Here is a 13,636-nt window from a genome sequence, read left to right as displayed (position 1 = left end):
CCTGAACCCAAATCTATCTGATCCTCAATCAAACGTGCCTTATAACCTTGAGTTCCACGTTGGTGAAAGTCCAATTTACCGTAAGATAATAAAATGAAAACTAATGTAAATATCATTATCCCAAATTGCGGCTCCGTTAAGTGTTAAAACCACCTGAGCCTACCGAATTACCGTATTATAACATGGGTCAGGATATCATTGATTCTTCATTCAGTCCAATGCATTGAAAGGGGCAAAATGAACATCCTGTACGAACATTTTGGCTCCTATCTGAGTTAAACTCGAAATAAACTTTTCGTCATTGACGAGCCGCGCTCAAATATCCTCTGTGTAAGGTTTCAAGATTCGTAAACACATAAACAAATAATATTTCAAACCTATGTTTGCTTTTAACAACCTTAAATCAATCCGTCTGATTCTATTCACTTGACTCAAGCCTCATAGCTTTTCGCAATCCAGCTGCAACTTCCTCGTTTAATGGTTATTCTGGGTAGGAGTAACAATGAACAAACATTATAAGTTTCCATCAGAATAAAAAAAAATCTTCTTTAGATGCTGTATGATATCAGTAGATGTAGCTATGTAGTAGCTATCTGTAAAATTGTATCATATTCATTTATTACAAGGAGAATTTTTGCCTGTATAAAATAAAGCACGTCTTCAAACTCACACCAAGCAAGTCTCTAGTATTTGGTAGCTTTTTTGAATTGCGTTCTGTTTATAGTTTTTTCCCGATGCGATTTTCCCAAATTACGTTCCGTTTAGTTCCATTACTCTCCACGAGACTAGTACCTCTCCTTTTACGTATGCATAACCTTTTCCTTTAGTACAAGTGGGCTTGGTGGGCTTAATAGAATAGACTAACGCAGCTGCTGCGTTTTCTAGGGGATGCAGGGGATAGGAGGGATGATCGGTCAAGGGATAGGGATCGGTGGTAATGTTGGCGGAATGAGTAGCATGCAGCAGCAAACGCCACTACAACAGCAGCAGCAACAGATGCGACAACAACAGCAACCAATGATGCAGCAACCGATGATGCAACAGCAGCAGATGCAGCAAAACCAGCAACAACAACAGCAACCGACAACCACAGCCTCATCCGGTGGTGTCTTTTCTACAGCCACGAACCTACTGTCCGGAGCCGCCGGTGCGGCAACCGGTGGTCTGTTCGGCAAGAAGCCGGCCGCACAGACGCAACAACAGCAGCAACCCGGTGGTGGTCCGATGAACCAACAACCGCAGCAACAGTCATCCGGTCCATTTAGTAGTTTAGGCATGAATATGGGCATGGGCGGCGGCCAGCAACAGCAGCAGCAGCAACAACAGCAACCGGGGCAACCTGGTCAGCAAGGCCAACCAGGTCAGCAACCAGGAGGACCCAACATAATGGGTAAAATCCAAGAAATGGCAGCACCTGGTGGAGACATCCTGTCCAAGGGTAAAGAACTAATATTTATGAAATTTGGCCTTGGTGGTAAATAACCCCAGGCATTTAGTTCACAACATTATAATTATAGTTATTATTATTGGAGCTGTAATGAACCTAAACTATATTGTACAATATTATTGCTATGAATTACTCTCAACATTCCGAATCCTAAAACGAAAACACAATACGGGAAGAACAGTAGCAGCAAAAGCGTATCCGTGAAAGAAAGGAACAAATAATAGGCTAGTAAGTTTAATAATTAAAACACACAGAAAAGGAACATAAATAAGAAAGTTGATATCAGAAGCTTTATGTTCATGCAAATAGCGTCGAAAAACTGTTTCAATTGTAAATACGACAAAAAAAACGATTTATGTTGGTTCGACGAGATTAAGCCCATTTAACATATTAAATTTAATCGAACCAGAAAAATGATCACGCACACGTTTTTTCGCGGCATTTTGACGAATGTTAGAGTTGGCATTAATTCATGTGTTGCTTTCCTACATTTAGAGTTTATTTGTTTTCTTTTTTCTTCTGGTACCCTTCGGAGATTAACCGTAGTCGTTTCTATACAAAACTGTTTGACTAGTGTTGTTTTATTTATCGTACTTTGGTCTTGTTTGATGAATTTCTAGAAAGAGTAATGGTTAAAATTATACAAAGTTGTAGTTATTACCAGACGTAAACGACAAGTTCTAACATTAAGATGAGTGATCAAAAAACAAAGTGAATGAAAAGGTGATATTTACATTTAAAGCAAATCATTACCCATATCATTCCATATAAATATTATTATAAATATATTATATATATTTAAAAGATGAACAAACATTCATGCTTCAAAGTGCTGTTCAAAATTTAGAGTTACATCTCGCCACAATCAACTCTTCTCAACTGATACATTCATAAATCATCATTCCATTGCTAGCGAATAAAACAAAAAAAACAACAAACAAACAATATTGAATTGAATCGGCGCGTCTTTAGCACAACATTATCTATTATCAACAAGTATCTTTGACTAAAACAAAAAGACAAGCAAACTTACAGAAATCTATTGTTATCTGATTATTGCCACCCAACTTGAATTACGAAGCAAAGATTAAGAAGGATATCAACTTATCGCAATGTAATAATTTGTTACTATTTTTGTTCGTATATACAATAAAACGTCGCTAAAGTGTTGTAATAAAAAAAACTTAACAAAACCTAATGGAAATCATGTAGTTAAAAGAAATTTAGTGTACCATATAAAGAAATAAAGAAAAGCAGAAATCACTTCAATTCTCTAGCAATTGATTTGAAGTTACATTTAAGCATCGGTTAAAAAGTTAGCGGATCGACTAGGCGATGAAATTAATATTGGCTTGTAAATAACATAACAGTACCGGATCGAAGCTGTTGAGAACCGTAGCGAAAATCTTGTTGGCGCGCGAGTGCTGACCGTTGTTAGCTGAAAAAAAAATGGCCGAAGCGATGACAGAAAAACACAAAAAAATTTCCAGGTGAAATGTTAAAGAAAAAGACGACCACAAATGTTTACCCACCATTATTAAATTGAGAATATTTATAGTTATTAATCAATCTTAAAAATTAAACTACAAGAGAAAAAAATAAAAAAAATACCAAAAAATAACAACAAATTTTGCAAAGTGTAAAAACATTGAGAGTTCGTACGACGAGAATGCGAATGCTAAAACAATAATATTAACATTGAAATTAAAAGAGAACTCGCAACAATCTTGAACGCTTAGCGAAGACAAAAACCTAATAGAGTTCAACCCCAAACACAGTCAAAACTATAGATAGTAGAATCTATAGATGAGCGAAAGCATGGCTGAGTCGATTTTTTTGCCCGTGCACACGCGCATATGACGTCACAGCCCTTAACGTTTCCATTGAAATCGTGACGTCATGCTCGTTTGGAGACACGTTTGACAGTTCGTTTGGAGACAGAGGATTTATCTTCGCTCATCTATATATTCCACTATCTATAGTCAAAACCAATCAAACGACAAAGGCACATACCCACACTGTTAGGACACTCACAAAAGCGAAGATGCGTTTCCTAGAAGGTGACAGTCCTAATCGTTTCAAAAATAAATTTTCTCAAACGAGCGACAAAATTGAAACCACGATTCCCTAATGTTATCAATCTTGTTCGGTATACTGTCAATAAAAAGGTATCATCTACTAAACGGAATAGATTGACTGAAGAGCGTTATTACCATTTACAATGGAAAGCGGTGTGAAAAAGTTCTCATCTCACATGTTTAATGAGCTGTCCTCTCATTCCATTCCAATACACCCAGTTTTTTTTTTACACGGTTTGGTTTTAGTCGTTTAAGACCTTCAGCGTCAGTGAAACAATTAGTTAACCCCACGAAAAAAATCAGAAAAAATCAAAAAAAATTCAGGGGGTATTTAAAAAGCTGTGAAAGTTCAGGTTAACCGAGAAATTAATTAATTCCAACCGTGTAAAAAAAAACCTGGGTGTATATTTGATGCCCCGATGATCTGGACAAAATTTCTTCCCATTCGATCAACGTTTTGGTGGTGCTAATATCGTTGGAAGCTTATTTGAGAAAATCTAGGAAGCAATGTCTAAATTCTGTATTTTGACGCTGATAATGCTAGCGTTATCTACGATTGAAATCTATTAGATCCATCCAGCTCATACAAAATTTAATACTCACTGGTAGATATGTTGGTAGCAGCGATTGGATTGGAAGATTGGAGTGATTGGAGAAAAAAAACTCATACCAAAAATGTATATAACTTACTCAGATAAATTCTAATCTTTTCGCTGTTATAGCATTAGTTATACTGTTGTAACAGAGTATTAAACTCTGAAAGAGCTGGGTGGCGATTTTTAAATATTATTAATATTTTTCCAAACACTCATCGATTTGGGTAACATTTTATCCAGACTTTAGGTCATCTATTAGAATGGAAAAAGAGGAACAAATAATGTGGGACTTAATAACAATATTGTTGATAATTTTTAACTTAAGTTTTTATTCTGTTTCCCTGAAAAAAAATATACTGAAAGTACTGGAGACAGTGTTGTAAAATGGTGAGAGAATCAGGAAAACATGGTATCCTTAATAACGAGATGGCCGATATTTAGATTAAAACTCAGAGAGTCCGCACACTCACGAAGTGCACGCGATCGCCCGAATCGACCGCGCAATGAAACTTACAGAACGACGAGAGAAAAGCATAAGAATCGTGAAAGACATTTTCCGCAATATTAAAACTTCCCGGAGAATCTCATTCTCATACAGCGTACAATGAAAGAGCGAGTCCACCTGCTGTACAACACGCCAAGAGAAAGTGAGAACAAAAACTACATTTCCAGAAGATAACAATTCATGAAGTATGACGAAGTTTTAGTGCTGAAATGTTTTTTTTAACTTTGTGTGCCAGGCCATTACTGAAAAATTTGGTTATCTGATGCGTGACAATTATGTTAAATTTCCACTCTCTTGCATCAGATTTAATATTAATTTAATTTAATAATTAACAAAGTTGTGGACAAATTGAGCAAATCACATGCAGATGACATTCTACAACACTTGCTGAAGAATGCAGCAAACATATTACTGAATTCCAACTAAAAATGTGTTAAAATCCTAAAACAATGAGATTTATTTTGTAGAAATTCAGAAACATATCGCAAGATACATCGGCATACGTAAGTATGTTAAATCAGGAAAGCGAAAACGAAAGACTGCCACCTTCTTGTGAATATGTCATCCCATGATTTCACACATACACCAACACACATATGTAAACCAACACTCATACACAAACACTCCAACAGACATACTTCCAAACACGTACCACAACACGTGCACCGTTTGCTAAGATGAGGTGAGGTAATATCAAATCAAACGTAAACTGAAAACGACGGAACATAGCACCGACGCAGTGACTGGCAATCGTAAGTATTTGCTTCAAACTTTTCTCTTAGTTTTGTAAAACGCCTTCGAACTTTCATAGCATTTTAATTCCCAACTAATTGACTTGAAGCATAGATAAAACCGCTAAACAAGACAGAGCCCGCGCATGAATTCGGCTTCTCACGCGCGTGCCCCTTCCTTGGAGAATTATTTTAATCGGACTGATAGGACACCACTGCGAAAAAGATTGGCTGCCTACACGAATCAATGCTGCTGCTGCTTACTTTCAACAGAGTTCAGTTACTACAATATCGATTGCGATCCGAGCTTCTAACAAACAGAGATTTTTTATAATATGTAAAGCTTGTCTCGATTTTTTTTCATACAGCATCACTTGGAAATGCTTACAATACTGAGGATGGGGGATAAGTTTGAAATTCTCAGCTACACATGCTTTATACTTGCAATGTATTACTACTTTGACAAAAAGGACGTCTTCTGCAATCGTTCTACTTCATCTACTGTGCGTACATAATTAGCCAATTTAGGGGAGAACAGTTCATATCGCACCTATGAGGCAAAATGGTCCAACTCATAAAATTACTCATACAATCGGTTGTAGCACATTTCTTAGAGAGTAGGGAAGAGGCCCCGAAACGACAGCTAAGACGTTACAGCAGTTTATGCTTAGCTAGTGCATATTTCTTCCCTTTCCCCTATTACTATCACAATTTAATTTTAGCGCCTCAATGTGTGAAAATCAACAATGTGGGTTCTCACTTACCCGTAAGATTTTAATTTAATCAAATAAGATTTACAAACAACCATGCGTTCACCGTTGATTTCTCATGCCAATGTGCCATTTAGCACCTCCTCTAGTACGTTTCACACCAGGTCCATTTTAGAAACTAAACGTCATAAAAACCTGATTATTTTGAGTAGGAGATGATTGTGATATGTAACTAGCTTTATAAATTTTGTATCTACACGGCGTTGGAATAATTCTGTATTTCGGTTCATATTAATTAATACATCAAAAAAGCTTGAGGAGGCATTTTTCACCGTTCTCCCTAGATATTTTAGATCTACATTTTACATCGCTCATTGACTCTTTCCGAACATTGGGCCAATTATTTTACAAAACGATACTGGTGATGTGATGAGTTGGGCTGGTTTTTCTGCTGTTCGACAGAGGCTTCTCGAAATACCGTCTGGCTGGAATTTAACATGAAGTAATTTTGCATATTAAAGTTTCCTACAAGATCTACAAGTCTTTGGTACATGTTAAGTAACTAACGCGAAGACGTTTTGCCTAAGAAAAACTAAGAATTACCTTCATAGCTGTTATTTCAAAACTTTGTTCTCACATGACCAGCGTACTAATTTGGAAATGAATTTTGCCTCCCATAATGTACCTTTATGGATCATTTCCTCGAATAATAGCACCTATCAATATGGACAGGATGTCTCACTTCCCAGCTTCGTATTAGAAATTCATGAATTTTTAGAGCATATTGAGACATTGTCTTCTGTACATAAAGTTTGCACTCGGGAACAAAATTCGCCATAAATTTCCTATGTTTAGGATTTTCTTCAAAATTTAACAACAATTTTATGGTTAGATTTCGACTTAATTGCATAGGTGTTTTAAGAAATTTTGATGGGCCAATTTCTCAAAGTTCTTATGATTTCGGATGATGTTTTATTACAGAGCGAGTCTGATATCTGCCGCGAGTAGTTTCAAATCAGGCAAAACTACGAATTACCATCATGACCCAGCTAGAAAGACATGAGGTGCTTCAGAAACCCCTTGTTATGATAGGTTTCCCTTGGATGATCCCGAGATGGACGCCTGGCTCACCTTGCCGCAATCACAGATGGCCTTCTTAACCAAGAACGTGTTGCCAATTTTGTTATTTGGTGCATGACTATTTGGACTAATTAAATAAACAAACGCGCCTTCAAAGTCGTCGGAATGTCGGAATGATTTCACCAACCGGGAAAACGTCGAATGATGGACAGGTGTTTGTCAACTTATCTGTGAGGCGCAGTCGGATTTTCAATGACGGCAATTATGAGTTTTACAAGTATGTGCTCTTACGATCTTATTTCAATAATTGGACACTTGACAGATTGTAATGCAATTTTGTCAAAGTAAACATTGCCATTAGGTAGAACACTTTTTTCCTAATGTCCTCTAAAAAAATAGCTCACAGAGTTGTTCAAGGAAAGCTACTCCAGGCCTTATCTTAAGGCCCATCAAAACTGATTTTCGGCGGCCCCTCAAGGCATTATTCAGGGTTTCTTTCGTAAGCCCATCAAGGCTTCTTTCTGAATCCCTTCAAGAATTATTTCAAAACTACTCAAGGGTACTTCAGAAAATGCGTCTATCTCTATATACATTAAATACCTTTTTCCGGAATCTCCTAAAGCAGTATTTTGAGTGCCACTCAAGGCTTCTTTTCACGTTTGGCAGGCTCTCTTTTCCCAGAAGCCAGCTGCTTTCCTGACTGCTCTCAGCGCTTTTTTAGAATATCCAAAAGTTTTTCTCAGAAACTCGTCATTGTGTGTTTCGGTAGACCCTTTAGACGTTTTCCGGGAGGCTCCTAAAGGTTTATTAAAAAATCTCTCAATATTTTTTTTTCAAAGCTGCTCGAGGCTGCTTTCAAAAGCCCTCCAAAGCTTCTTTCAGAAGCCACACCGGGTTGCATTTTGAAAAGTATATCATTTTTTTAAAGAAAAGTATATCATTTTTTTTCACAAGCTCTGCAATGCTTCTTTGACAAGCCCTTCAAAACTTCTTTCGGAAAGCCACAAAGTTCTTCTTCTAGGACCCTCTTAGTGCTTTTTTCGAAACCCTCAGGGATTTTTGGAAATCCTTCAAGGCTTCTTTTTGAAGCTCTGCATATCTTCTTTCAAAAGCCTTAGGGCTTTTTTCGGTAGGGCCGCAAAGCATATTTCCGAAGCATCACTGGGCATTTTTTTGGAAGCCCTTCGAGACTTTTTTTTCTCAAGCTTTTTTCGGAAACATTGAAGGGTCTTTTTTTTTCTAAAGGCTCGGACGGCTTCTTTCAAAGAAGCTTATCACAGAAGCCCTTCAAGGTTTTTAAGCGGTTTCCGGGAGGTGTCAAAGCTTTGGAAGCCCCTCAAGTTGTATTTGGAAGCATCGCCAATACTCATTTTGAATGGCTTTCAAGAATTATTTCGAAAGCTTATCAAGCTTTTTTAGAAAATTCCTCATAAGCCTCCTAAAGCTTTATGCGAAAGACCTTTGTTATGGCCATAATTATACTTCCAGTTAGTTTCCGTTAAAATTCCATCAACTTTATAACAATCTAATTACTCTAGTCTAGTGAAACATTCACATATCTTTGAGTAGAGTTTTCAATGATCAACCAAAAATCTCCCCTTATTCAGCAGTTTAAGCTATAGATTGGAGTTATCGGAATTATGTGAAACCCCTGCCGGTATAGTGATGGTTCACTTATTGGGTATAGGGTATAGCTTCGATCGCTAATAAGGGCATTTTGACAAACGTCGATGTACAACGAAGTTTCCTTACCACTTAGCATTTATCGATCACGCCATAAGTGAAAAAGAAACATCAGCGCGCTTTTGACATTGAGTTTTGTTGTTAGGCTGCTTTTAATTGGGTTTCATCACTATTTCCAAACCACCAACTAAAAAGCGCCCTACGTGTAGAAACCTTATTATAAATTTTCACTGTAGAAGAAAAAAACATGCCAAAGTCGTCGTTGAACCAAAATGAATCAAACTACCTATGATTAGTGTCGGGTATATTTTTACTTGCTTTTTTTACGCAAACTTAAATATTAACGCGGTTTTTTTCACTCGGATTTTGGGATTTACGAATGTCCCGAGCAACTTGTGCTTTTTCTGACCCCGGTGTTTTTTTGTTACTTTTGATAAATATAAATGAATTGAAAAAAAGTCACAAATTGTGGAAATGTATGAAATTCAACACTGCTTTCGAGTCATATTTGGCATAAGAGAGTAAGTCAAATCACAGTGTTCTAGCTGACGTAGCTGAATATTTGAAATAAGTCCTCCTCCTGGAAATATAAATTATCTGCTTGTGATGCGCAACAAAGCCCTAATTTTTTCATCGAATCCTGCTCACCAAATGGAACAATTTTCTCATATTCTTTTAGAAACCAACGAATGCAGTATAGCTTAAAAGATGACATCAATTGAAAACTCCAAGATTATGAAATTGTTTCTCTGTCAAACATTGTGTTGCATATTCCGAAGGACTGTAAGGGTATAGTATATCTAATAATTGCTAAATACGGTAAAACTTCCAACCACCATTTTGTATAACTTATTAGAAGGTAGTGAAAAGTGAAATTATTTTGCCTAATGACATTAAAATTATTATATTTTCGTTTTTACAATCTGATAAATTTGAAAACATGAATGAATAATGGATGAATATTGAATCATGGACCATTTTGTGCAGAGTGATAGTCCTGGTGGGAGCGTGCCTACATCTCATAACAGTGGATCTGGGTCCAATCTCAGTCGACGCCGTTGACTTTTTTTAATATCTGACTTTCATCTTATAGAAAGTAAAGTCGAAAACCTTGGCCCATGTGTTAATAGGTACGTTATGTAGCGTCCATGTTTGCACTACTGCGAAATTCAGACGTTAATCAATAATCTAATCTGAGGTCGTTTTACTCCAAACTCCGCTTGTGAATCGTAAATGGCATTAGCAATTCGTATGGTTCTTCAACTTCTGATCGTAATTTGAACTCAAACTTGCTTCATCTTCTCTAATTGAAATTCCCCAACATAGCCGCTTACCGGATATCTCGAAATTCTCATTAGCTACTTCCTAAATGTCCATATTGGCTACTACTCGCCGTAATATACCTTTGTTGGTTCGCACTCCGCCTTCCCGATCGTTAGAAGGACAGATGTTTCTTTGGCCTCGTGTGTTGTTGTGTTATGGAAAATCCGGTTTTAAAGAAAAGCGTCTGTGCACTCGCTCTTTTGAATTTTCCTCCGAACAAACCAACCCTGGGTCGTCTGCATTCCGAGCATTTTTTTATTCTTTATTACCGAGACTTTCAGCCCTGGCTGGCTCGTCTCGAATTCCGAGCATAAATAAATATAAATAACTCGATGCTGACAGCCAGAACCTGCAATTGCTGAATACCAATTATTTGAAAATGTGGTCTTGGCACAGTTTTCAGCGTTACCACCAGAGAAATTTGAAATTGCCACTCGAATCCTTTTTTGTTAACTTTAAATATGGAACGATCTTGAAATTTAGAACGACGCAACATATGCAAGAACTACGGTCAATAAATAAAGTTTCGAATTGAATGGGTCGTATTTTTACTATTATTTTAAAATTCAGTTCAATGCCAATTTGCGACAATATACAGTAGATTGCTCAATTGAGCATTTTATAGCCACCCACGATTTGTACAATCACATATGCTATGCTATTTTAAAATTCAGTTCAATGCTTTTGTGTCAAGTGTCTTGGAAAAAGATTATAATAAATGTTTCCAATTTTAGTCTTTAAAATATTTTATTTACATCTATTATGGATTTTTTTTAATTGATTTTCATAATTTTTCCAAACTTTTAAAATACCTTCAAGGCATTTTAAATTTGTGAAATATGAAGAACAAGAAGTGTTCAGTATAGGTTTTAATACATACCCTGGTACAGATCATCAGGCTGAAATAATGGATTCATTCCCACTTTTTACTTTTTGTATTACATCAAACATTAAATTATTAATTGTTTTGGATTTCCTTTTTCTTCGGGAACAATCGTTACTGTCAAATTCTTTAATAATAATTTTCATTGAGAATATACTAATCTTGATTTTTGCGTTTGCGAGTCAGTTCCTGAAGGTAAACTTGAATAAATCTAAAGTATTGCAACGAAACGTTTTTGTACAATCCAGAGAACCATAATCTCATCCGCATCATCACATTGGAAAGCAATACAATAATTGAATCACGTGAACAATCTAGTCCTGAAACAAACAATACGTAGTGGAACTGAAATTTGGGAACCAAAACGAAGGAAATTTTACGGTATTATTTTTATTCCAAACATTTATAATTCGAAAACGAGTCGAGTTGCGTCACCGACGATACACAGTCAGTGTGACAACGCAGAGTGTCGTCGTTTGTACGAATCGGCCAAAACTGAACATCAAGGAAGAGCAAAACAGCAACCAAATCAAACGCAGCGAGCCAAATGTAAATCGTGCAACCAGTTAAAGTTTGAACACTTTTTGCTATCGAAGAAACCCAAACAAAGCATAGTCATGCAAAAAAGAAAGAGAGAGCAAGATTTATCCTTTTCCTTAAGTTCAGACTCTCCCATTAGTCGTTACTTTACACTCTAGATCGAATCAACTCGAACAAAGATCAATATATTGACTTCACCTCAACTTTCTACTGACTTTTCAAATAAACTTACTTCTAAACTACACAGAAAACTCACACTCGTAAAAAATACTAACATTTCTATCAAACACACGCAAACGTCTGTTAACAGAGTTAAACCAAAAAAGAGAGTACGATGGAATCTTTTGAATATTAGGAAGGCAAAAGACCGTAGATAACATGCGGAGAAAGCAAGTGAAATAAAAAAGGGTACGACCAGTACACGCAGTAAAGCAAAAATTGAAATAAAACAACAGAATTATTGTTATATTGCTGAAAAATAATGAGAAAATACAATTGAAGTAAGATAAATTCAGTTCGGTGCCTTTTGAATGTTTGACGCGTGAATTTTACTTTTCGGTATTAATCTCTTCGTCTTTCGCTTTCGTATCGCATTCATAACTGTTTAACATACGGTGTACTGAAAAAAAGAAATCAAAATTTGAATCTACCCGTCTCGTCTACATGTTGCTTATTTCCTACCAACTTTGTACTTACTAGATATTGAGTGTTTTCAATGGACTACCATCCTACACCCATGCGATTCGAACCTATACGGAAGCTTCTATCTTCGTAACAACGTGGATCGAGTCGTTTCTTCCATAATTCTCAACTCCAGTTCAACTCGTTATTTCTTACGATCACTTTAGGGATATTGTTTTTGCGTGTGTCGTTCTGGCACAAGTGTCCCTGAGATTCCTAGGCCCAGCCCTGACCTCCCATTTGTAGTTATTGGAATCTGAACGCAATGGTTTTATTAGACTGGAAGGTAATGATGGCATCCAATGATAGCGTGTGGCAACCCCAAACGAAGATTACAGAATTTATGTTTTTGGGGAGATTTGGTAAAGCTAAAATGGTACAAGAAGGATATGATTTGGGAGCTATGCGCATTTTTTCCCATAATATTTGATTTGAGGGACTAGAAGCATGAAATACAGATAATGATACTTTTCCGATGCCAGGTCATTACTTTTTTTTAAACACTCGTATAGCTGATCCCGAAATCTTTCCCCTAAAAATGTAATACTCGTTCCCAACAGATTTCAATAAACATTTGCATAGACTTTTAAAAGTGTCTAACATCATTTTCGAAGGTAAGTGATGCACTTCTCCCTGCGAAAAAATCACTCTTATAAAGAAGAAAATAAAATCGTTTTCGAGGTATTAATGCTTATATTGCTCATCTTCTTTTTCTTATTATTGGGCACTACATCCCAAATGGGACATTGCCGCCTCGCAGTGTTATTCAGCACACAAATTTCCAACCCGTTAATTTCCTGACCAGACCGGGAATTGAACCCAGTTACCTATGGTCTTGCTTTATAGCCGCGCATCTTTCCGCAAGGCTAAGGAAGGTCCCTCATATTGGACATGTTTATGACAAATCAAATGGCTCATAATAAGTGTCTCAAATCGCAACACTGACTGCATGTCGTCAGCCCAAACGGGCCACTACTCCGCATGGAACACCACCACGAACTGTAACCTACTTCACTTACGACTTTTACCGAAATTTTACAGAATTGAATTTGTGGAGGTCGGCAATGTTGAAGAGTTTACATTTCAAGATAAACGATTAAGGAAAAATCCAATATATCCAATTATATAGGAAAATGTCGCAGAAAGGAATAAATGACAAAAGAATGAAGGTCAAAAAGTTGAAAGACAAGAGACTGAAGGGGCAAAAAGTCAAAAGGTCGAGGGAACCAAAGGCGTAAATAATATTTGCTTCGAATTGAAAATTGACTGAAAAAGAGAGCAAAACAAAGTCAAATTATAAATTAGCGGGGAAAATTCCTATGACATGTTGTTGCCACACCGCTCAAATTTTATAGGAGTCTACATTATGCAATGTTTAC

The 13,636-nt window shown here is 36.7% G+C and overlaps 1 protein-coding gene across 4 annotated transcripts in view; it reads left to right on the top strand.

Moving 5' to 3' along the window:
* The window catches only part of LOC134226938 (RIMS-binding protein 2), a 266,124-nt gene extending 253,428 nt beyond the window's left edge, over positions 1–12,696 (top strand). For all 4 annotated transcript variants that reach the window (XM_062708067.1, XM_062708070.1, XM_062708069.1 and 1 more), the window contains one exon: positions 886–12,696. In XM_062708067.1, the coding sequence (XP_062564051.1) occupies positions 886–1,482 (597 nt within the window). In that variant the 3' untranslated portion in view covers positions 1,483–12,696. The remainder of the gene's footprint in view (positions 1–885) is intronic.
* The last annotated feature ends 940 nt before the right edge of the window (positions 12,697–13,636 follow it).

Source organism: Armigeres subalbatus, chromosome 3 (genome assembly GCF_024139115.2).
Source record: "Armigeres subalbatus isolate Guangzhou_Male chromosome 3, GZ_Asu_2, whole genome shotgun sequence".
NCBI classification, from domain to species: domain Eukaryota; kingdom Metazoa; phylum Arthropoda; class Insecta; order Diptera; family Culicidae; genus Armigeres; species Armigeres subalbatus.
Note: the sequence above shows the minus strand (reverse complement) of the source record. Positions and strands in the feature narration are given on the sequence as shown.